The following is a 24426-nucleotide window of genomic DNA, read 5'->3' on the forward strand; positions in this document are numbered from 1 at the left end:
AGCCTATCCCTTATACTTGTATGACCTGGTGGTGGTAGTGGCTTATTTTGGGAGGAAGGGCTCAGAAAGGAACAGAGGGGTTAGAGGAAGCAAGGAGAGAGGCAAGAATGTATGTTGGGTAAGAGTGACCTAGAGGTAGGGACAGAGGGGTTCTGAATTTTTGTCCGAATTTTTGTAGGCTGATCCACCTGTCTGAGGAAGGGCTTAAAAGGATGGATCACCTTTCTGAGCCTTTGTCCAGGAGGAAGTCCCCTAGTTACTTAGTATGTGAAAGCATTAGATATTGACAGGCAGCAGAGTTGATTCTGGCTGATGCTGTCTCTTTGAGGAGGAGCCTAAGATTCATGTCTCTGGAGCCCTGCTGTAACCCTAAGCTTGGAAGCAATGTGGGCATCTGTGGCCAGTGAGACCTAACCTACCCTGCTGGCCCCAACATCTGTAGGTTGGGTTGGTTGTAGGACTACACACTGAGACTGTATAATTGTGTCTCCTTGGCCCCGCTCTTCATCCTTACCTCCTTGGGTGCCTTGGGCCCGTAGAAGAGCATCAGTTACTGTTATTCTTCCACCCTCCCTGTTGCAGGCATCTGATCCTGGATGCCTGGTGGAAGAACAGAATGGGCGGAGAGTCCTTCTGATATCTGGGCTGAGGAAGGATTAATGGAACTTTCGAATTTTTTGCAAAAGAGATCCCAAGGACTATCCTACCCACTCAACATCTCTTCCTTTCTGGATTACTGTTTTTTCTTCTTCTTTTTCTTCTTTTCTTGTTTATTCTTTTACTGGGTGGTATGAGACCTTTTCTCTGAGCTTTTAGGTTGTTTCCCTAAGTGGTGATGTAGCTAGGTAGTCTTGAGAACTGGGCTGGAAGTGATGGTTCTCTAGGAATGAGTGGTGGACATGAGCAGCAGCCATTTTAGGTCCAAAAGGAAAGCTGTGTTTGGGTACAGGGAGCAGAAGAAAAGTAGAGGAGGCTTTGTGGAGGGAAGATTCTGGAAAGTATCTAAGAATTCCCTAGGTGTAGGACTTGCTTCTAAAGAGACTGCCAGGCCACCAGCTTTCTGTTGAAGGTCTGCTGCATGGCATTCCTGTCTGCCACCAGTTTCTGTCCTTGGAGTAGTCTTGGCTGTTCAGGGAGGCTCTTCCTGGAGGCTGGACTGGGGAGGGCAAGAATCTCTTCCGTATGCTTTGCCCTGTGCCCCACCCTTCAACCTATTCTGAGTGTGCCAGGAGGCAAGATGGCCTGGAAGCTTGGCACAGTCTTCCTCCCAGTCTGATAGATGCTCGAGGCAGTGAGTGACAGGCCCATTGTTTTTTTAGCATCCTGTGCTTGTGCTGCCACCTCTTAGCCAGGCTGGCTGGCAGCCTAGGAATACTTTGCAGTCCAGAGGGAAGATCGAGCAGTGTTCAGCTAGGGCCAGTTTAGGCAAAGTCAAGAAAGTGTGGCAGTGGCATGGACAACTTGGAGCTGGAATAGAGAAATGAGAAGACAGACTCCCATGGACTGAGGGAATGCAGTCATGTGGGATGATGTAAATAGACTTGCTTTCCAGAGCCCAGAAGAGGGAGTGACTGAGTTCTTCTGGAAGAGCTCAGATGGCATCCAGAAGGGGACTGTGGACCTGGGTTGTGCAGAGGATGGGAATACACTGTGGAGACGAGTGTGGGTGAGCTTCTGGCAGAGAACACCTCAGCTGTGTTAGGACAGGCCTTGTGGGATTTTGTGCCTGTCACACTTCTCCACCATAATCTGGAGGAGTGGCCCATACTTCTGCTTTAGCAGGGCTGAGAGGTGTCTAAGTTAACCATCTGGTGGGGCTGCTGGGTACTGGGGATGCAGGTTTGGACCATCGGGAGGTTTAGAGATTGGACCCCAAGCCTTCGCTCTGTTCTGTTCCTTTCCCCACTCTGCCAGAAGAACAGGGAAAGGGCAAGGATTTAGGTTAGGGAAGCAGGTCTGGTGAAGAGAAGCTTGCTTCACCCTTGCAAAACCTATTCCCAACCCAGCCTGAACCCAAAGCCAGCCCTCTGCCATGGGCCAGGTTGGTTCTCTGGGCCTGGTCAGGAGGTTGGGAGGAGACCAGGAAGCCAGGAGACTCATTTTCACTGGAATTTGACCTAAAGCAGGATTGGAAGGGAAGAAAAGAATCTGAACAAAAGTGCAGGCAGGAAGGAGCTGTTAACGAGCCTTTCTTTCTCTTTGGGGACAGAGCAGAGCGCATAGCGGGGCGCAGCCGCCAGCTCTCCTCAGAGCGGCTCTCTGAGGTAGCTGCAGTCTCTGGCTGCTGCCTGCTCTGTCTCCTTTTTTCCCTCTCCTCTTTCTCAGCTCTCTCTATTATGGGGACTTGCTCCAGCTCTTTCTCTCTCTTCTGTCTCTCCTTTTGTTCTCTCTTTGTCTATTTATCACACTGTGAAGGTTGAAAGAGATGTTATTAATCTGGGAGAATGAAGGCAGGATTAGTGGTATGAATCGGATTTTGAGAGGTGTAATGATAGAAAGACTCGCTCGGCTGGCGGCCTGCGTGAGCTTGATAAATGGGGAGCACTCCAGACTGACTCGCGCCTTCCTCCGCGCTGTGTGCCCTGCCCGCTGGGGCGTGCCGCGCTCTCAGATCTGCCAGCCAGCCCACCCGCTCCTACCTGAACCGGAGCAAAAAGCCAAGGGTAAAGCAGACACAAATATCTCCCATCGCACTTGGAGACATCATTGCTTTTAGCACCCTGTTCAAGTGGAGGCCTCTTGAGTTCTCAGGGGACGCTGGGCAGAGGAAAGGGGACTTAGACTTCAGGCTGGACAGTGTCTGCTTGCTTCTGGCCTGTGGAGTAGAGCTTCTCTTCTGTCTCTGATGTGGATGTCAGAGGTCAAGGTGTGGTAAGACAACCCCCGGAGCAAGCAAGTAAGAGTACAGGACTGTATATGACGTGATAACGCAAAGAGCCATTGGGATATATTGGTGTAGCAGTTAGAGTAGGAGTTGGAGGAGTGGGGGGAATTGGGAAGAGCTTCCTGAAGATGGTGTCCTGGCAGGCAGGGTTTTAGAGAGAGCAGATGAGTATTCTGGGTAGGGAAATAATATAAGCAAAGATGTGGGCAGAAATAAGCCTGACTCTTGTGAGTAGTTGAAACACCTCATGTTTGGTACATTTCAGATCAGGAAGGAACATAAGAAATCCAATAGTTAAGCTAATTTTCAATGAGGAAACTGACTCCTAGGGATTAGAGTTGCTGTTTCCTGAAGCAGTTTTCTACTTAAGTCCTATAGCTTATTCTTTTAAAAAATGTTTTTTAAAACATTTTTTTTTTTTCCAAACAAACCTTTGAGAATTAGCCTTGCTCAGTTGCCTGGGCTAGCCTTCTTGCCTCAGCCTCCCCAGTAGCTGAGATTACAGATGCATGCCACCATGTCCAGGTCCGTTGTTTGTTGTAAAAATTCTGGCTTAGGTTCACTGCTGTGTGTCTCTAGTCCCTTCCCAGGAGCCTTGGCTCAGAATCTGCAGTCTGTGTGGCAGGCACTATCCCAGCCTGCCAACTGCTGCTTATGGAGCAAGGTGAGGACCAGCAAACAACCCTGTTTTGGGCTGGAGGCCTCTGGGCCTGAGCACTTTACTCCTTTGTGGTTTTCCCTACCCACTTGTTACCAGCTGTTAGGCAGTTTTTAGGTTTTGTGTCTGTTTTTCTCAAAGAACCATGAGTTTTGTGAGGAAAGGGTCTCCACATGATTCTGTTTGAGCTGTCAGGCTCTAGTAGGCCTGCAGTGAGTGTGTGAATGCTCGTGCTGTTTTTCTCTTCCATCTGTATAGAAAATGGTCCTGGTTCTCTATTAGTTTTCCTAGGCCTGGCTACTCTCAGGAATAAAGAAGGGTGAATCTGCAAAGCAGCTCACTTTTAACACTGGTAGAACATCCCAAGATCATATAGCTTAGTAGTGGGAGGTCCTTGGGTGGCACTAGGAAAGAGTAGAAAACCCTTACAATACCCTCTGAGGTCCTTCTTAGGCTGTATCCTTGGCCGTTTTATCAGCCACAGTTCCTGCTTACTTTCTGTGCTTGGAGGATGCTGGCCTTGATTTGATTCCTTCCAGGTGCGGGGGGCACAGTTCACCTAAAGGCCTCAGCCTGTCTGCAAATACCACCACCTCCCACTCCGTTTCTGCTTACCTATCCTGAGGGAAGCATTTTTCAACTAGGTCAAGCATCCCTCTTCCATCCTGTTATAATCAAAGAGATTACAATTCTTCTTTGAACCTTTGCTTTAGCTGCAATTTAGTGGTGATTAATATTGCTATTTATTTACTATTTGCTTTCTTGGACATTGTAAGTTATCTGAGGACAGTACCATGTCTCTGTTGCTATCTGCCTGCACATGTATACGTGTAGGTAACAGGCTTTTAGTGACTGCTGTGAGTCAGTCATTGTAAATCCAAAGCCTGGCCTGTTCCATCCTTTTACACCTGGGTAGAATGAAGGCTGATGTGACAAAGGGCGTTAGAGGGGCCAGGATGCTGGGTGTGCCTCAGAGAGAAGGTTCTCTGGGGCTTAACCCTGGAGGCTATGGTGTTCGATTTTAGTATCTCAGCCTTCCTTTTTTCAAATGTCTTAGAAAAGGAAGATTTCATTTGACTCTAAAGGCTTTCCTTCTTTTCTACACCCAGTTGCATGCACTACCCATCTGCTTTCTTAGGACTTGCTTGTCTCAACTCAGACCACAGACCGAGCTCCTCCCTGTATGGTATCCCATCCGGTGTGTCTCACTGAGGCCATCCGGGTCTTTCTCTGTGCTTGCTCTCCAGGCCTTATTCCTCCCCGAGGGTTCTTACGTGACTTTAGTCTGTGCTGTGGTGCTTTGCAGGTGTGTTGAGCATGTCTGCCTTTTAGCTTGAGGCTCCTTGAGGTTACTGAGCTGGTTCACTTGATCTGAGTATCCCCAGTGCAGGACTTAGCACAGGGTAGCTGCTGAAAAAAAGGGAGCGATCCAGTCAGGAGCAAAGGCTCTGGGTGAGTGTTTGGAATACCGTTCTCACAAAGTAAAAGGGTGTGTTCTGCATGCAAGTGTGCACATACTTTCGTGTGTGAGAAGTGGGCAGATGGTGGTGTGGAATGTTCAATAAAAGATTATATTTTAATTTGGAAAGCACTTTAGAAACTTAAAGTGCTTTGCCTAAGTGCTGACTGCTATTAGTGTCTCCTTTTTATTAGGAAAAAGGACATGATTTTTCTCTTTTATCTTCAGGCCTGTCCAACTTCTGAGAGTCAAACTTAGCAAAATGCCTGCCCCTCACTGAGGACTAGTTACATGCCAGGTTCAAAGCTTTGGACTTGAAACACAGAATTCTGCTTTGCAGACTGGTTCTGACACCCCTGAGGGGATTAGCCCTAACAGCTCAATATCAGGAGCGGGGGTGGGAAAGACAGGGTCATTTGACATAGTTCAGGCTGCACTCCCTGTGCCTTCCTCTCCATCTTGGCCTGGGTGGGAGGACATAAGGATTTAGACTGGATAGGAGAACAACTCAGTGGTTGTCAAAAACCATGCGATACGAAAGGCTAGAGAGAGAGAGAGAGAGAGAGAGAGAGAGAGAGAGAGAGAGAGATCTGGAATGATACCCCAGAAAGGGTTTGTCACCTGTCGTCAGGGCTAATGGGACAAGAGATAGCACCATCACAGCTGCTGGACCTAGAGATGCTGAGAGCTGTCAGAGGGTTAGGCCAGAGAAAGGGAGTCTGTGTAGTAGCAGCAGGAGGACTTCTGGTGCAGGAGGGAGGAACTTGCCCTATCTTGCAGGTTTGAAGGAAAGGAAACACTCTTCCCCAAGGAGATGCTTTGGTGTTGTGGTGGTAGGAAGTCTGGAAGGCCCAGCCAAGCCTGTGGTTGGATCACTCTGTGTGGCCTCTGCCCTCTGGATCACGCTGTGCTTTCCTGAGCAGCTACAAGATAAACAAACTTTCTGGTCTCAGTCTAGATGGTCATCATCAGCCCTGGATGTTGATGCATCTGCCCTTGGCTGAGGTCCTGGAAAGTGAGGGCTTTGGCCCAGCTTATTAGTGCCCTGAAGTCCCCATCTCCAGTCCTAATATGGGGGAGCTAAGATGGAGGTGAGGGGACTACATTGAGCCTACTGCCTTAACTGAATTTCCATACCTCCTGTTGTTAATTATAGAGATGTAATAATGTGATTAGTGCACGATTAAAAAAAATCCCTGATATGATTACCATGGATTTAATATCACATGATATATCATTATATCATTATGCAGTGACAGATGTAATTGAAATACACTTATTGGAGCCGGGGGTGGTGTTTCATTCAATCCCCAGCACCCCAGGGAGAGAAGAGCTGGCTAAAAAGAAGCAATGGAAGAGGCAATTGTAATGAAAACAAAGAAAACTCACAATATAGCTCTCACACTGGGCAGCTGGCTAGACTGACCAACTGCCTTAAACTCTGACAGTGCACACAGAGCCCCATACAGGTCACCCTTCTCTGCATGGCTCAGGAGTGTCTTATCTTATTCTTTTCCCAGAAACCTCAGAGTCCCTAAGTCCCCTGTGACTCAGCAGTAAAGAGATCTGGGAACAGGAAGGGGATTACTCCACCTGAAAATACTTAGAACCCTAATGGGTTCCATCCAAGCTGGCAGCTGTCCTCCCATCTGGGAAGCACAGTACCAAACGCTGTGGAACCTAGACCTGTGGCACAACCCCTGCGTTCCTGGCATCCAGCACACTAGTGGCTGCCATCTGGTGTAGGCAGCGAGCAGTAAGGTTAAGTACACAGAGAAGACAGTTACCTTATTCAAGTTCTGATAATGGACAGCAATAGCTCTGGGGTCTCTGAAGTCTACTGGTAGCCAGAGAATGCTGCTTACAACAGAATCAACTGCTGGAGGCAGGAGGATGGGCTTAGGTAGCCTGATGCAAGGGCCTGTCCTTTTGCCGTAGGAATGCCTCTGCTAGTTCCTGCAGGATGCAGAAGGTGCTGCCTAGAGGTTGAGGAGTGGAGAAAAGGAGAAAGGGAGCAGTTCTTTCTTACACATGCAGCTGAAGCCTCAGTTCTGAGAAGGAGTGGGGAGGATGGCTGTTCTGCTGAGCAGGAACAGCAATGGTTCCTGATGGACACTGGGTAGGCCTGCCAGAAGTCAGAGCTCTGGAAACCAGTCCTTTATATTTGGCAGAAATATACCCTAAGATTTGTCTCATCTCCTTTCTCTTCTGTTTTTGTCAGTGAAGACCATCCGGAACAGCAGATAGAAGCCCTGCCCTTAGAAATCTCCTAGCAAAATGCAGTAACAGATTTGTAACCAAATCTAATGTTACAGGTGCTATTTAGACTAGGGTGGAGTTAAAGGTGAGATGAGTCAGGAAAAACTACAAGGGAGGGTGCTTTTGAATTGAGTGTTGAGAAGCGTGTGTGTTCAAAGCAGGACAATAAGCAGAGAGGATATTCTAGGCAGGCGAAGGAATGTTTGAGTAAGCTTAGAAGCATGAAGCAAAAATCTCAGGACTTGGGTGGTGGTAAGAAAGAGGAAAGAGTCTGGGCTGGCCTAGCAGACAGAGTAAATGGTAGTGGTGTGCTTTGGGTTTTGGAAACCCCACAGGTGCCTCTGTGAAGTCCAAGTAGAAATGCCAGGTAGGCAGTAGAATACGTATGTTTGACGGTCAAATAGTAATAAAAATACAGGTTTGGAAGTTAGGTTGAAAACAAAGAAATTGAGGAAGTCACTGAGAGAAAGTGCTTGTAGGAGAAAATAGAAAGCAACAGTACAGAGCCAGTGGGGCACACATAAGATGACCAAATGCAGAGGAGACTGTACAGGAGCTTGTAAGGAACATGGCAGAGCAGTAAGAAAACTGAAAAAGGCAGAACGTTGGAAAATCAAAGGCAGAACAGTTCAAAGATGGAGTAAGCTGCAGAGGGGTGGAAACCGGTAAGAACCCGAAGGTGGGCAGCATGGTGAGGAGCTGTTGACCGTAGCAGTGCTGAGCAGATGGCAGGGTGTTATGAAGTGATAGGAAAGATGAGTGGGGCAACTTGGATCCACGTAACATTTTTGAGGGAGCAGTGTTGGGGATCAAATCCAGGGCCTCATATGTGCTAACTAATTCCCTGAGCTCCATTTCCAGCCCAAGTAGAGTTGATTTTGAGAAGTTTGGTTGTTAATAAGACAGGCAGTGGCTGGATGGGGATGTGGACTATAGGGTAAAAAGAGAACTTTAAAAATAATAATCTAATATTTACATAGTTTTCAAAGAGCCAGGCATCATTTTAAGCACTTTACATACAATAATTTACTTAATCCTCAGACCAACTCTGTGGGATTGGAACTATTATTAACCTCATTTTTAAAGAGGAAATTGAGACACAGAAGTTATGTAAAGATGGTACAGATTCAAGCATATGTTTCAGTGCTAAAGAGAAAGAGTCAGAGAAAGTGAGGTTAAAGATATAGAAAGGAGCAAGAACCTGAGGAAGTGGAAGGGGGTGACGTGTAAATTGTGACATTGACCTTTGATGAGAAGTGAGGTTGGAACAGTAGAGGTGAAGTAGCAGGTGGGGCAGGATTCAAATGTATTTATGCATACAGGACACGCAGCGAAAGAGTTCTGCCTAGTGGCTTTTATTATCTTTGTAAAAATACGAGGGGAATAGAACTGTTGTGTTTCACTGACGGTTACCAAGGCTGTAATCTTGGATCTGTAGTAATCACTTGCTACACATAAGGAATCACTGGTGTTGCCTAGCTTAAGTACAGGTATGGTAAAACAGAGCTTATAGTTGGGGGTTTTCACAGAAGGTGTGCAGGACAAGACAGTTGGGAAGCTTAAGACTGGACAAGGAGTGGGTGAAGCAATAGATTTAAGGATCCAGTCGTAGCAGAGAATGGGATTGAGATGAGAAGGGATAGACAGCTCAGGGAGTGGGGTAGGGGAAAAGGGCAGACATAGAGGGTATATAAATGCTGAAGGGACAGGAGACTGGGCTCAGAGTGGAATCCATCATTGTGAGTTTCAGAAGGAAAGCAAATGCCCAGGGTGTGAGCCTGGGGAAAGATGGCTAACGTAGACAGAAGATAACATGGTTAAGGAGCACCAGGGGTCAAGAAATTGAGCAACAAGTTTCCTAAGTAGAGTTTTTCTGAGCTACTGAAGTTGCCCAGAGTGATAATGATTGGAGTGAGGTCCCTGAGGAACATGAATAGCCCTAGAAAAAGGAGGAAGAATTTAAAGATATCTGTAGAGTATATCCAAAAGTGTGTAGATGTTTGTTTTCTAATTAGTATTGCTGCATTCCTAATCACTCCTCAAACTTAGTAACTTAAATCACAAATATTTTATTATCTCTTATGGTTTCTGTGAATCAGAAGTTCAGGAAGGCCATGGTTTTGTGATTCTAGCTCAGGCTTTCTCATGTAATTATACTCAGACAGTGACAATGTGACCTACTGTGTGATTGCGGCAGCTAGTGGCTGGCTGTGCATCCCTCCGTCACCTAGTCTCGTGCTTCCCTGTATGATCTCTGCTTGGGTCACTTTGGGCTTCCTCGCAGCATGGCTGCCTTGTGGCAGTATGCCTAACACAGCAGCTCTGGGCTCCAGGGCAAGTACTGCAGTGATTGAGGTGGACGCTCCCTGAACATTGCTGTACTGGCTTTGGAAGTTACATTGATTCTTCATTACTCTTCTGATATAGTCCTAAAAGTCCACTGTTCATGGCAGGGGAAGGAACACAAACCTCTCTTGATGACAGGTGAGCAATCACAGTCTAAGGCTGCGGAATAGGATATAGTACTGCAACTGTAACTCAAAAATACACTGTTCCACAATTGCTGTTAGGCTCAGCCTAGAAAGCAGTATTCTTAAGGCAATGTAAGGATAATGGCACAAAGAGTGTGTGAGTGGCAGTCGGAGTGAGTATCCCTGAGTAACTGCAGGGATCCCTGAGTAACTGGGGAAAATCGCAATCATCCCATTTTGTAGTACAGAAAACTAAGGTGCCAAGAGATTTAGTAACTCATCCAAGGTTATAGTGCTAACAGCTTGCAGAACTGAGAATCAAATGCAGGTTTTGTTTGGCTCTTGAGCCCTGAATGTGCTTCCTTGCTGAGGCAGGGGCTGCTGGGTATTCCCTAAGTACACATGAAGTACCCTGTCCCACTGTTTTCTTGTGGCCTTGGTTCACTGGTTATAGAAGTGTTGGTCAGTTGATTGAAAAGGTAGGTAGGTGGTGAGCATGTCCTCCAGAGCTATGGCTAAGGCCTGCTTTTTCCGCCTTATACAGGGGCTTACTAGACATATGTGAGTGCTGACTTGGGAGCTCTGGGGTTTCTAGAAGATACTGAGCAGTCTGTGTTTCTGTTTGTAGTCTGAGCTGGTTTCTAGGCTTCACCTAACCCCCGCTTTGCTTGCTCGGCATCCACCCGACTCTCAGGTCCCTGATAGGTAGTATATGGGTGGGCAGAAACGCTAGAGCAGCTGTTGATACCTCATCTTTCCTCTTTGAAGGATCTGATGCTGCTGCTGATGAGGGCTACTTCATCTATTAAACCCAATACACTTGTCGCAGCTGCTAAGCCCCCGTAAGCCGCCGGGCGCCGTGTTTGTGATGGGACTGACAGTGCATGGAGGAGGCTGATTATACACGATTCCATTTCGCGGGCCCAGCAATGTAATTTCACAGGGCGATCAGCGTTTGCATGTAATAGCAGGCTGTGCTGAGGTGTCAGAATATTAAAGGCGCTAATGGCAAAGCTCCCTGTTACACAGGGGGCCACCCGCTGCGCCTACAGCAGGGCTGTGCGGCAGGCCCGTCGCAGATGGCTGGCCACTAAGCTAATGGGGCAGCCGCCAAGGCGGGCAAAGCCACGAGAGGGGAAAGCCAGCCGAGAGTAGCTCAGCACCTGCTTCCCTGCGCATGGAAATTGCAGCAGCCCAGGGGAAGGGAAGTGTGCATCCCTGCCTGGCACAGGACTGGGGTGGGTTGGTTTGGTAGATGCAGCATCTTTCACCCCAGCTCCACCTGTTCTTAGGGCTCAGCATCAGTGCCTGCTATGGACAGGACACAGAAGCACCTCAGTCATCCTATCTACCTCACACTCTGGCCACAGACCCTGGAGTTAGGTGACTCCACAGCTGGGCAGGTGGGCCCCAATGGCTGATGGAGGTGCAGCTGGAGAAGTGACACCCAAAGAATTGGGACCCAGTATCAGGAAAGGAGCTCAGGCACATGGTCTTAGAGCTGTTAAAGGAGAATCCTGCCCCCATGCTGATCAAGGTCAGGAGGCGTCTGGGCCCTGTCCCCTCACTGCCCACATGCTGATAGGAGAGAGGGAGGAAGAGGGGTGAGAAGCAGGTAGGAGTTGTTTTAGGTGTTCACACAGATCTTCAAATACAAACATAACAGCCACAGAGAATCATCGAGGCTCAGTACCAGGTTTCCAGCACATCAGTCTCCTTGAGGCTGGAGTTACTGGTAGAGTTGGGAGGCTCAAGGTGTGGGTCCTTCTTAGAGCCAGCCTCTCCAGCCACATCCAAACCTTGTCTTTCTCCTTTGTCCTTCTTCTGCCTGGAATGTTACCTTTCCCTGTCATCTATACTCTGGTCTCCAGTACCACAGGCTCCATGAAGCTTTCCTAGCTTCCTTTAATCTGCTATGGCCTGCTTTTCTTCAGTGCCCCCTGTGGGTAATGTTACAGGGCTCAGCCTCGGATTCTCTTGTTCTGATGAGTCCCTCCAGGCGAGCCTTGACTTCCCAGCCAGAATCCCTGAGACAGGCCATGTTACCTTGCTCTGAGTGGACTCCAGGAAAGACTCTGCTAAGATTTGTAAACCCTGGGCTGAGGATTTAGCTCAGTGGCATAAGCACCGCCTTGTAAGCGTGCAGTCGTGAGTTCGATCCCCGGTACCATTAAAAAAAAGATTTGCAAACCTTTAGGAGGGAGCAATGTGGATCAAGTCACCTGAGGGAGAGACTGAGGCATATATGGGTGTGTGAGCACATATGTGGTTGGGCCTCTTCATGCTGATACATCTGGGAAAGGAGCAGCCTTTAGAAGTGAGTAGTGGGGGTTATCAATGTATACACACAGGTTTAGAGGGGCAGCAGGTATAAGTGCTCATACCATAGAGTGGTAGGAGCATTAATTGCACTAGAACCTGTGTTCTCTGGGTGACTGTCTGAGACTGGTAGCCACGTCAGGGGATACTGAGGTGTCAGGAGGTGTTGGGGGGGATTGAATAGTAGGCCTGGAGTGGTGATCATGTTTGAATGTTGCAGGGTTGTGTGTCAGTATACGGGGAGACACGCCCACGTTCTCGGCAAGGGCAGCAAGAGTAAAGCCCAGGCTGAAAGAGAGCAGTTTTAATTAACCAGTTTTAATATCATTTTGGACTTTGGCTGGTATGCAAAGGCCCCGCTGGAAGCAGCATTTGTAAAAATTAAATCCTTCTTATTAGGAGCTTGGCAGACCCATGTGCACACGCCGCTCACTCCCCCGCCCCATGCCCCCCTGAGGAAGTGCTGGATGAGGCTGTGTCATGGCAGCAATTGGTTATCACGCCTTATCTGGGAATATGAAACTGCGCGACATGACACCGTGGCCGCAGTGGAGACGCCAATTCATCTCATACCCTCTCTGACAAGCTACGCCACCCTTTCTGAAAGGCGTCTGTCAGGCAGGACTGGGCTCCCACCCTGCCTGGTTCCTCTGCTCCCCTCCAGAGGCTCTGGCTTGCCTGGTCCAGCCTGGCCCTCTGGCTCTGCTGCCCTCCCCTCTTCTGCATGTCCTAGGCTGTGGAAGATCTTGGGAAGTCATTATTATAATAATAATCTAATCACAGTGACGCATCAGGGCAAGCGCCTACTGTTATCTGAAGTAGTCTTCCCGCTTAACTGTGATAAGGCTCAGGATGACGTGCAGATAACGTTGAGCTGCCCTGTCCCCGAACCATGAGCAGAGTGGAGGGGCCTTAGCAGCCCTGCCGCCCGCCCGCCTGCCCGCCTGCCCGCCCACCCGCCGCTTTAAGCTGGGAAGCGGCAGCACCTGCTAATGCAAGTGTTTAATATTTGATGGGCTGGGATAAAGCAGGATCACCTTCGAATTGAATTGAGTGTCAGCCGAGAATCTATTACTGAAATTCGGGTGTGATTTGACAGCAAAGTAGACGATGTTATTCTTCACTAGTTACTGCAATCTTCTCCCCGACATCACTTAAATATTTTTTTCTTTGCTTGAGTAAACACACATTATCCTTCTTTTTTCCCCCTTCCTTCCCTTTTTCCTTTCTAGAGGGGAAAAAAAAAACCTATCCAGCTCGCCTTTTCCAGGCTGATAGAGTAGATTGTTATTTCTTTATTTGTCCTATTAAATGGAATTTCTGATCGTTTAATCCGGCCTTTGTAAGTGATTTTAAAGTACTTGAAAGGCAGCCGCCACTGCTCTCTGGCCCACTGCACCCCAGCCTCAGCCCGCCACGCTCAGCAGCTCCTCCAGCTGGGCCCCGCCCACTGGCGGTGTCCCTTTGCTGCCTGTGTCCTGGCTCTGCCCTGGCTCTCGGCCAGCATCCTTCCCCTGTCCTTGAGTTTGTGGGTTCGGCTGTGGCCTGAGAGAGGGTGGCACTTTGGGCTGTGACCGTACCTCTGTGGTCAAGGAAACTGGAAAGTGCTGAAGTGTAAGGTGTGCTGGCTGCTGGTTTCTGAATCTCCACGGGCCTGGAGGAGTCCTGCCACTGGGAAGGAAGGCAGCTGGCCTTCTGGCCAGCTCTTGAGCCCTGGCACAGACACTGTGTCCCTCCTCCTGTCTTGTTTTATCCAGCACAAGTAGGAGGTTCAGCACTAGGACCTCCTGGGCCTAGGAGCAGTCGGGGTGTTGCAGTGCCTGGCTGAGTGTGGCTAGGAGTTCTTTGGTTCTCTCCCCATGGGACCCCACTCAGGTTTTATCTTCCTTCCTACTGTCACCTTCTTGCCCTTAGAAAAGGGCAGCCAGTGTCTGGGAACTTCTGAAGTGAGGGTGGTTAATGTTTAAAGGGTCAGCCAGCTCTCAGGCCCACTGGCAGAAGCCAAGGACTTGGTTGGCAGACAAAGCAGAAATTAAATGCCATCCCGCCATTTTAGAGCCTTCTAGCTCATGCTAGCCTCATCTTTTCAAGCCTCAGTTTCCTTGTCTGTGACAGGCCAGTCACGCCTGTAAAGCAAAGTGGTCTCTTTACCCTGGCATGTGTCCCCTAGATTGAGGTTGCTGGCGGCCAGGTGGCGCGATAGGAAATGGAGGGCGGCAATGGAATGCTGGGGACCTGAGCAGATCGATTCTCCTAGCACTTCCTTCCCCAACCCCAGGAAAACAATTAAGTACAGATCGATGGGTGGCCGCTTTGAATATGCATAAGTGAGCACTTGACCTTCAGCGGAGCATCTGCTACCCCCCCCATACACATTCACATGTCCTCCCCTCACAGCTACCTGACTCAACCAGGCAGGAACCCCCTCCTCAGTGGAGCCCCTACTGGACACTCAGAGCCTTCCGTTACAGTCTTGCCCGAGTAGTCCAGGGCACTGAGCATGGGCATGTCATTCGCCAGCTCTCATGTCCATGTTCCTGTCTGTGGAGTGAAGTTTGAATACACTGGTCTCCTAGGTCCTTCCTGGCCAGTCTCTGTTATCAGTGCTCCTGGGCAGCAGGAGCCCAGGGAAGTTCTGGGGGCTTTAGACAGAACTTCTGTCTAAAGTTCTCTGAGAACTACTGTGTGGCGAAGTGGATCTCTGGTGAGGGGAAGCCCCTGATCAGGAAGCTCTTAGTAAATGGAGCATTCTAGAGAGGAGCTCTGGTGGGAGTACCCAGTGAGGGCAGGACATGCTGATGGGGCAGTCAAGGAGAAAAGAGACTGGAGAAGAAAGGGGATGGGGGACTTGTCAGAAAAGGAGCCCAGAGTAGCGATGCAAGACTGAACTCTTGGTGGGGAGAGCTGGGGACTTGGGAGGCTGGTGAGTGGGGTCTGTTTGGATCAGAGCCTCTGTTAATCTCTCTCACCTCCTGTCTTCCAGGCTTACAGCTTCGCCATGGGCTGCTGGCCCAAGAACGGACTTCTAGACATGAACAAGGGCCTCAGCCTGCAGCACATAGGCCGGCCCCACAGCGGCATTGGTCAGTCCCTCTGCATATCCCCCTGGCAGCTCGGTCAGTCCCCTGCCCGCATGTCCCAGTCCCCTGGCACATGGAGGGTTTCCATTGTTTATTCAGTGCTCCACAGGATTTCTCCATAGCCAAGGGGAGGAGAGAAAGGGGGTGGGGTGGAATGAGGGAGTTTCAAACTGGAACCTTTGGAAAGGATCTCTCCAAATACCATTTGATGTTAGACTCAGTTCTGGGCTTTGAGTGGGTCACAGGTGTCCCAGGTTGAGCCTGCCTAACCCTGCCTCATCCCTTGTGAGTGGTGTCCTCAGGGAGGTGGGCACATGTCAGCTTACCCACCCCTGTGGAGCTGGAGGAGGCTGTTTAATATTGTTTCAAGTCTGTGACTACTAAACTGGACGATCAATGGGAGTTAAGGAGATGAATTATTTAAACCTCACCAGCTTTTAATTAGTCGGGGTCCTTCTGACCAATGACTTCGTCCACAGGGTATTGACTCCCCCACAGGAGTGGCCTCCGTTGAGTGGTGCCTGGGCTGGGAGGGGCCACTTGGGGTGCCAGGTGGGGCTGCACTCTCAGGGGACTCTTGCTTGGGAGGAGATTCAAATGACTGATTCCAGGCAATTGGAGGCTCTGCAGGCTTCTAATACAGCAGTATAAATATGTGTCTGTGAGTATCACTGTCTGCCTGTCAGTGACACCTTCAGCTGTGTGTCTCTGTGTGTCTAAGAATATCATGTGTCCATAATTGTGCGTATCTGTTGGAGGTGTATATGCATAGCACTACCTCTGTATTTTTCTAAGGACACATGTCTGTATATGGAAGCAATAATTAGCTTGTGGATATATCCGTTAGAGTGCCTGTTCTTTTCCACATTATCTTACTTTGTTTGCATATGCCTATATGTGCATGCAGATGTTTTCAGGTAGCAGGCTTGACCAAGCATAGGCTTTGTTCTAGGTAGGGAGGAGCCAAGATGTTCCTGGGTGCACTAGGACCTTGCCATGCCATGATTATTGGTAAAATGTCATTGGTAGGGGATGGAGAGATACGAGAAGGATGGGAGATAGAGGTACCAGTTGCAGACTAGTGTCTTCATCCATTCATTTTCATTGGTGCCTAGAGGTGCTGTGCATACTGATAAGAGTTCCTGTCCTCAGGGAGCTCACATCCCGAGAAGAGAATTGTTAGTACATGCCAAGGCTCTCCTAAGGCTTAGTGGGAAAAGGAAGTGGTCAGCAAGCCCAGGGAACTTAGAGTACCTCACCATTACTGCTGTTCCCTTCTATAGAAGTTTTTCCATGCAACCTAGAGAAGAAACCAAACACAGCTAGATGATATGCCTGGGAGGTCAGCAAAAAGTTTCCTAGAAGGAAAGACTCTTATGTTGGGATTCTTGAAGGATAAATAGGAGTTTGCTGACCAGAAAAAATGAAAGGACTAGGGGCATGAGAAAGCTCAACATGTTAAGAAACACGTTCAGACGTCTACAGGCATTTTACTGAGATCGGAGTAGAAAAAGGTGTGCTAGAGAATAGCTAGAAAATGGAGAAATAAGCAGGACCTTGAATGCCTGGTTAAAGGGTATGTTTTTGTTTTGAGGTTTAGAGGAGACTTGTTGGCAAGTGAAAGAATGTGATCAGAGCTCTGATTTAGGATCATTGAGACCATTTGTGCTGCCTAAAACTAGGCCTTAGTAGATGCTTGGTAACTGCTTGTAGATAGATGAGTGAAAAGCTGGGTGAGTAAATGAAATCAGTGGAAAAGTATTGAGAACGGGAGAGACCAGGAAGAGAGGACCAGTGGGAAGACTTGTCTTGGTCCAGGGTAGGAGGGACTGCCTGAAATGGAGCTTGGCAGTGGGAGGAGCATCCTACACAGCCTTGAGCTTGACGTCCTGCTGCAGTATGTCTGTTCTCGGGGGTATTTGTGAGGCAAAGCAGCTCTTCTGCCCACTCTTTTGTGCCTTTGAATCTCAGTGACACCCCTCTTGTGTCTTCACCCTTGTGACCCTAAGTTAAGACCTCTGCAGTATTTCCCCCATCTGGATGGGCCTCTAGGGCCACCCAAAGTTCTAAGTGACAGTGAGGTACAGGCCTTGGAGCTCAAGGTAGCTCTGGGACAATGCAGAATCATGGGACCTTAGACAAGAGGCAGTGCTTCCTTCCTTTGAGGGGTGTTGGGAGGATTCAGTGCATAACTCCTGTAAAGGGCTAGTGCAGTGCCTGGCCATAGTGGCTACTTGGGGAGCTCCCTCTGTGGTTCTGCCCACACTCCCGACCACTGGTGTTTCTTGGCCCTTGGTCTTTGCAGACTTTGAATGAAGAGGGCTGCCCTGCCAGCTCCTGGCTGACTCTGAGGTATGGGTGAGGATGCTTGGGAGGGAGGGAGTATGTAGGGCATTAATTGGGCTGGGAGAGGCGGGAAGGGGAGGCGTGGGTTTTGAGCAGTGAGGTTAATGGCCCTAGTGCCAAAGAGACAGCTTTAATGAGCTTCAGCTGCCGGTGCCCTGAGTTACTGTGCGTGCTAAAAGGGTCGCGCTGTAAGAGTTTGATGTGGACTGCTTCCCAGCCCTGGGGTCAGGGGTCAGCTCCTGTCACTGGCCACTCAGGCTGGTCTTCAGTGACATGGTGCTAATTAACTGTGTGAAGAGCTGCCATCCTGGAGTGGGAAGTGGTATGTATATTGGTGGAGGCGGGTTGAGGCGGCATTGGGTGATGTTGGGCAAGGTTTTGCAGATTCCACTGCTCAGCTTTGGCAGAGTGTTTGGCTCACCCACAGGTCCATAGGGGTATGGCATTGGTAGGATGGAGGTGCTGAAAATGCAAGGAGGCAGGCTTACAGAGGGTGTAACAGGGAGAGCAGGACTGGGAGAGAAGACTGCAGAAGGGGAGGAGCCAGCTAGGATAGTGGTGCATCCCAAGAGGGGCGAGGGGAGCATGGGAGTGTTGGCACGAGGAGCGACTCATTCAAAGTTGGGCTTGGGTCAGAGCAGTCTATTAGCTTGTGTGGGAACACCTAGCGAGAGTCTGCATACAGGAAGGCCAACGGGGACGAGCAAGAAGGTAAGGTGAGCGAGAAGTGATGCGTAGTTTAGAGCCAGGGTAGTGGCCATGCGTGAAGGACCAGGTAAAACTTTTCTTTCTTTACTGAACAGTCACCTTGCGTCTACCCCATGTTAGGAGCTTCGACTAGAGCTAGAAATGACTTGGTAGGGGGCTGGGGATTTAGCTCAGTGGCGTAGGCGCCTGCCTTGCAAGCAGGCAGTTGTGAGTTCAATCCCCAGTACCGATAAAAAGAAAAATAGACAAAAAAAAAAAAAAAAAAAAGAAATGACTTGGTAAACATGACAGCCATGATACCCCATTGCCATAGAGCTCAGAGGTGGAGTTGTGAGCTTAGCTGTGGGCACTGAGGGAGAAAGTGGATTGAAGGATGATTGAGGAGGCCAAGAAGCAGTGAGTGGCGCACAGGGCAGGGCAGCTGAGGCCTTTGGACTGTTGCCGACCCTCCTCCTGGGCTAGCTGGTCTGGCCTTGGGAGTGTGGGGCACTGGAGTTGTGTATGTGTGTTGGCTGTATAGGTTTAGGGGCACTGCATGTGTGTTAGCTTCCTGCTGACCTCCACGGTTGCTGTGGTTCTACCAGCAACCTGAGTTTGGGCCAAAGGCTGTGAGGCAGGGCATCCTTCACAGGGGAACTGACCCCTTTTTTTCATTTCAGCAAAGGGTCAGCAAAGCACTCACATTATATTGGGATGCTTTCTGTTAATTGATTTAGTCTTCACAGGCAAGCGTCAACATTCCCCTTTTATAGATGAGGAAACCGAGGCTCAGTTCTGTAGCTCTGGCCAGTTGAGCTTAGCCAGTATTCAAACCCACGTTCATCCAAATGGAAAGCCTGTATGCTGATCATTGTGTTGACTTATGAGGTGCTTTCATGATGTTGGGCTTTGTGTTCCCAGCAAGATGCTATAGAAAAAGACAAGCTCAGTTTGCAGATTTCTCTCAGTGCCTCATGAAACCTGCAGGCGTCGACAGAGCTTCAGCAGTGAGAGCGAGGGGGAAAGGGAAGATGACGTTGCCATCCGTCAGACCTGCTGTAGCCAGGCTCCAATGGCTTCACTCTGTGATTGCAGTTTGATCTGCGCCCAGGAAAACCCTGCCCATTGTTCAGGGGCCTCCGCCTCTGCGGCTCTGCCTGGCCCTGTCAATGTGAGCGTGAAGAAGGTGTGCTTGACCCCGTGTCATCTGTCAGAGCCAAGGGCCAGCTCCTTCACCTTTGAGCCCTCTAAGGCAGGGCCTGGACCCTTCCCCTTCTTTTTGGGATTCTGCAGAGGCACACCTGCTATCATGGCAAGGAGACCCACAGACTGCTGGCTCCAGATGGCTGGGAGAGTAACTCGGACCTTCCCTGATGCCTGGCTGGTTGGGCTTGGGTCCTGCTGTGGGAGCTTAGTTTCTGTGTTCTAGAACTTGCTGTGGGCGGCCCTCTGAGGCTCAAGGACTCCTGTCACCTAGACTCTTGTGAGCTTGCTGCCCATCACAGTCTGGCCAGATAGCTGGGCTGGTGGGTGGCAGGGTGGGGCCAGGCCCTGGCATGGGTGCAATTCTGGCTTGTGGTCTCCCCTAAAGGAGTGGGGTGTCTATCAGAGTCCAGTCAGAAGGCATTAGCTCTGTGACACAGACCTCATTAGTGCCCGTGAGAGGTGTCACTGCGGGAGAATCCTCGGCTCAGGGAGATGCTTGTACCAAAAGGAAGAAAGGACAGTGACAGCCTTTTCTCTGCCGCCTCTGCCGCCACGCTCACTGGGCTGCCCGCCCTCCTCCTCCTGGTGGGGTGGGGGTGCTGGCTAATGAGCTCGTCTGCAGTGCAGCTTTGCCTTCCCTCCTTGAAGTTTCCCAGGTCCCTCTGAAGACCTCAGGCCTGGGATTAGCACACACCAAACACTGGCCCCCCCCTTGCCCAGCAGGGAGTTCCTTCTGATCACCCTGCTCCTGCCACTGCAGGCAGGGAAGGGAGGTGGTGCCACGACAGAGGTGGTGGGGCCAGGCTCAAGCCCCTATGCCTCTTGGGATAGTGAGTGTGCCCCTTCTCTGTAGAGGATTCTTGCTTCACAGAGTGAAGTCATACCTTCTCTCCTTGCCCCCTGACATTTCCTAGCATGGTAGTAGTAGGGTCCCATCCCTATGCTGAGCCCCTTCTGGTGGCCACAACTAGGAGCTGTGGCTGAGGGCCTAGCAGGTAGCATTTAGACCTGATATGATACAAGACTTTGTGGTTCAGCTGACAGGTTTCAAAATCAGCAAACTCTGTGTCTGGGCTTCAGATGACCTGAAGGCGGTGAAGTGTTGATAAGAAGCCCCAGTAGATCTTGCCCCTCTCCTCACCTGTCCCAGAGAGGTGTCTCACTACTACCCAGTTTTGGCCACCTTCTGGGAGGACAGGAGTCACCCCAGTTACCCATTGGGGACAGATAGACAACAACACAAGAATATCTTCCCTAATACTATCCCCTCCACCTCATTCTTTCTGGGGTGTCCCTGAGAAAGGAGTCAGGAGACAGATGACTGTGAGAAGAGAGAATTAAAGAGTGCTCAAGGAGAGGGGTACTGGCTTCTTCCCTCTTTGGAGCCCTAGGGATGTCCAAGGAATTGGTTTCCTCCAGACACTAGGCCTTGGTCTTCAGTAGTGACCACAGATGGAAAACTGGGTAGATAGATAAGTGAGTTGACAGAGGCAATGGAAGAAGGTTCCAGTCTGTATACATATGTGTTCCATGTGGATGATGCACTGGGAAGTACAATCTTTGTTTCTTGCTTTCCTAGCCCCAGGCTGGCCTGGCCTCCCCTTGTCTCTCTCTGTATCTCCTGTCAAACCATCGCAGACATAAATGACAAAGAAATCAGAAAGACAGATCAATGCCGGCCAAATTAGCACTTGCAGATAGACTGTGTGGGGATGTCAGCGCCCTGACCCCTGGTGATCTTGCAGCCTTCGCTGCTGATATTATGCAAATTACATCCATCTGGCAGGACCTGCGTACTGGCTGCTCCAACTCAGAGGAGTAATGGGCTGGGGGTGGGTGGGAGTGTTGGAGCAAGAGTCAGTGGAGTGAGTGTGTGCATGTGTGAGCATGTTTGTGGATGTGTGGTGCCCACCAAGCACTGGGCGGTGATTGAATGATTGACAGGGCAGATAAGGAGCTGCATTGGATTCCTTTGGGCTGGGGGATTAGGAGCAGCCACAGATGGGAGATAACTGGACTTCATTTCAGTTTATTTTCCTCTTTATCCCTTCTCCCCACCTTCACTCCCTGAAAAACACAATCTCTGTAGTTTGTGTTTTCATCAATATTTGCAAGTCATTACCACTGGTGTAAGGTGAGAGACAATGTCAGGGCCCAGACCAGGCCAGCCCCTCCCCCAGCCCTAAACAGGCCTAGAGCCCATAGATGGATCTCTAGAGCAACCAAGCAGCCTTCCCTTTGGAGGTGACCACAGTAGCTCTTCTTCCATGCCACAAGATTTACAGGTAGTCCATGCGTCACGGGCCAGACCTGCTGACTTGCCTCCTTTGAACTAATGCCAGTGGGTGCTCAGCCTGAGCTCTTGCTCCTCAGTGTGAAGCTTCCCCCACACTTAAACTCCAGTGCAGCTGCTTCTGGCCCTGAGGTTAGCTGCTCTGCCCTGACCAGGGCCAAGGACCCAGATGGGCAAAGTGGGGTCTGTGGCCTATTGGGGGAGGGGTCTGTCTGAATCACCCAGTTTTATTCTATACCATTTGCTGAGTGCCAGATGAAGTATAAAGGGCTTCATATACCTTGCATTTCACTGAATTCTCAAGCCCTTTTTTATTGTTTGGGAGGAAACTGAGGCCCAGGAAGGTTGTCACTCACCTCAGGCTGCATAGCAAAGAATTGGGAGAGTTGGGTTTAAACACATGTCTACCCTAGTCTAGGGTTTGAGTTCTTCACCAGTAGGCCCTCCTGTTTCACTGGCATGCCACCCACCCTGACATTTAACATGATCATACCTGGATCTTGGGCAGTAGGCAGACAAGTTTCTTTAGCCCCCAACCTGTAGACCCAGATCCCGACCCAGACCACCTGCCAGGCTAAAGCAGCCTGTGCCAGGATGAACCAGGCCAGCAGGGACAAAAGCCAAACAAGTCCTGCCTGCAGGAGCTCTGTGTCTGAGACAGCAGCTATAGTAGAAAGGACACACAGAGGACGGAATGCACCCAGCTGCTGAGCCAGTCCAGGAATATGTCACAGCATGTGGCAGCAAGCCCTGTAGCTAAAGAAGAGGGGTTCATACAGCTCAGGCCAGCCAGCTGTGGTAGCTGACGTTACAGCAATCCCAGGAGTGCCTCCAAAACTGGGTCCCTGCTGTACCTTCCCACAAGGCAGTGTTGGGAGCTGGGAGTGCTGGGGGACATGTCCAGGGACACGTGTGCAAGGGGAGCTTGTCCTAATGAGGAGAACATGGCTGCTAGTTAGGCAAGGGGCGGGCGGGAGCTGCAGAGCTGATTGAAGGCAGGGGCAGGGGTCAGACAATTAGGCCCAGATCCGGCCGATTGATGTGAGTTCTGAGGCCTCAAAGCCTCCCTTCAGCCGGCTCCCTCCTCTCCCTCCTCTCCCTCCTCTTTCCTTTCTTCTTCTGCCCAAAGGCAGGAAGGATGGAAACGCTTACACTCACTGTTACTATTATTAAACCCTGTGGCAGGCCAGCCAGACCCCAGGACTCCTGCCCACAGGGGGTACTCCAAGCCCTCAGGGGGCTCCTTGGGCCCCAGAAGGGGCATCTGGCCAGAGGCCAAGGCCAAGCCAGCGAGCCCCAGAGCAGAGTAACCCTGCCCCTCTCTTGCCTCTGAGGCAGGTGAGTGAATGGTACCACCCAGCAGGAATTTGTACTCTGTGCTGCTAGGGCCACATCCCAGACCGGCTTTGACCATCACCTCTTACAGCCACTTAGTTCTTTTCTATCCTGTCCTGGGGGTGGGGGTGAAGGTGTGGTTCGTTCACACTCGTACCCCATCACAGTCATCTGCAGCAATCACATCAAAGCCTTGTCCATAAGATAAAGATCCTAGATCCACACAGCCCCATGGTACTGTCATACGCTGAAAAGCAGAGCTGCCTACCACCCCTCATGTCATAGTCCCACACACCATGCCAGGTCCTGTATTTTAGTTGTAGCCATAGGGTCTTGCACAAAACCCCCGACTGTCCCCATGGGGCTTTGAGAATAGCTGTGGGAATAGCAGTCTGATCTTGAGTGGGGTTCTCCAGCGTTTCCAGCCCCCTATCCTGGGAAACAGGCAAAGAGAACTGGTGCTGACCAGAATGAGAGGAAGCCAGATTGGGGGGGCCATGGGGAGAGGAGGGTGGGAGCAGAGATAAATGTTAGCTCATTTCTTCCGTAATTAGTTACTCCCTCATCCCCGCGTTGTAATTGTGAACAAGCTGTAATGTTTAATTAGTCTGTAAATGAAACCCCAATTTCATAATGGCCTGGCTGACAGGGCTAAGTGAGCAGTGGGGGAGGTGGAGAGGAGGTGATAGAGGGCCTGCTGGGGAGCTGGCTGTGGGATCACTTTCTTTCCAGCCCAGCTTGGTCCCTGTGGAGGGAGGCTGTCACTGGTCCGTTCTTCTTTGCCCACTTTTAGCATCCTCTCCCAGGCCTTTCTTAGTGAAGTTCCAGTGTGTCCTCCATGCCTCCCCTCACTTTTCAGGGTGGGTTGTGCAGTCCCTGCCCGGGTGCTTCAGGTTGAAGAAGCTGACTCTGACTCCAGCAAGGAGATGCTTCCCCTGGGTCTTGCCTTGCCTCTCCTCAAGTCATCCAACTAAGAGATCTTTGCTTGAGCTTCGAGACCCCTGATCTGGCCCCATACACCTAAAGAAGCCAGTGATTGGCATGGGCACTTCCCCTCAGTCCACTGCCATGAGGAACCCAGTGTCCATGCAGTGCAGAGGCCCCAGGCCGGGCCTTGCTCTCCTGAGGTGCGATCACTGCAGCCTGCGCTGAACAGGAGCTGCCGCGGGGGGGAGCCCCTGGCCCCACTGCTGTCTTCTGTCTCCTTCTGTCTCCCCTACGACAGACATCCTCACTGCCTGCACAAGCCCCTACCCTGCCTGCCGCAGCCATAAATCTCAATTTACGAGGGCGGCTCTGGTGGGGGGAGGGAGGCAGCACTGCTAATGATGGCTCCTCAGCCGGATTTTTCATGTTGCACAGTCATAAATTTTTAAGAACAGCATGGGTAGCACGTTAGCAAGTTACCGAGGCTGCCTCCGTGCTGGCT

General features: G+C 50.3%; 1 protein-coding gene across 12 annotated transcripts in view; it reads left to right on the forward strand.

The window, feature by feature from the left end:
• Positions 1-24426, forward strand: part of Eri3 (ERI1 exoribonuclease family member 3) — a 128843-nt gene that overhangs the window by 89848 nt on the left and 14569 nt on the right. For 7 of the 12 annotated variants that reach the window (XM_013157964.3, XM_063236272.1, XM_063236267.1 and 4 more), the window contains one exon: positions 15034-15166. The exons of 1 other annotated variant lie outside the window; for it this stretch is intronic. In XM_013157964.3, the coding sequence (XP_013013418.2) occupies positions 15034-15166 (133 nt within the window). Of the gene's footprint in view, positions 1-15033; positions 15167-24426 lie in introns of those variants that run through there. 4 more of the 12 variants (XM_013157953.2, XM_003461884.4, XM_063236270.1 and 1 more) reach the window with 1 other exon arrangement.

Source organism: Cavia porcellus, unplaced genomic scaffold, assembly GCF_034190915.1.
Source record: "Cavia porcellus strain 051 isolate PalLab524CR breed Dunkin Hartley unplaced genomic scaffold, mCavPor4.1 scaffold_25, whole genome shotgun sequence".
Lineage (NCBI taxonomy): Eukaryota > Metazoa > Chordata > Mammalia > Rodentia > Caviidae > Cavia > Cavia porcellus.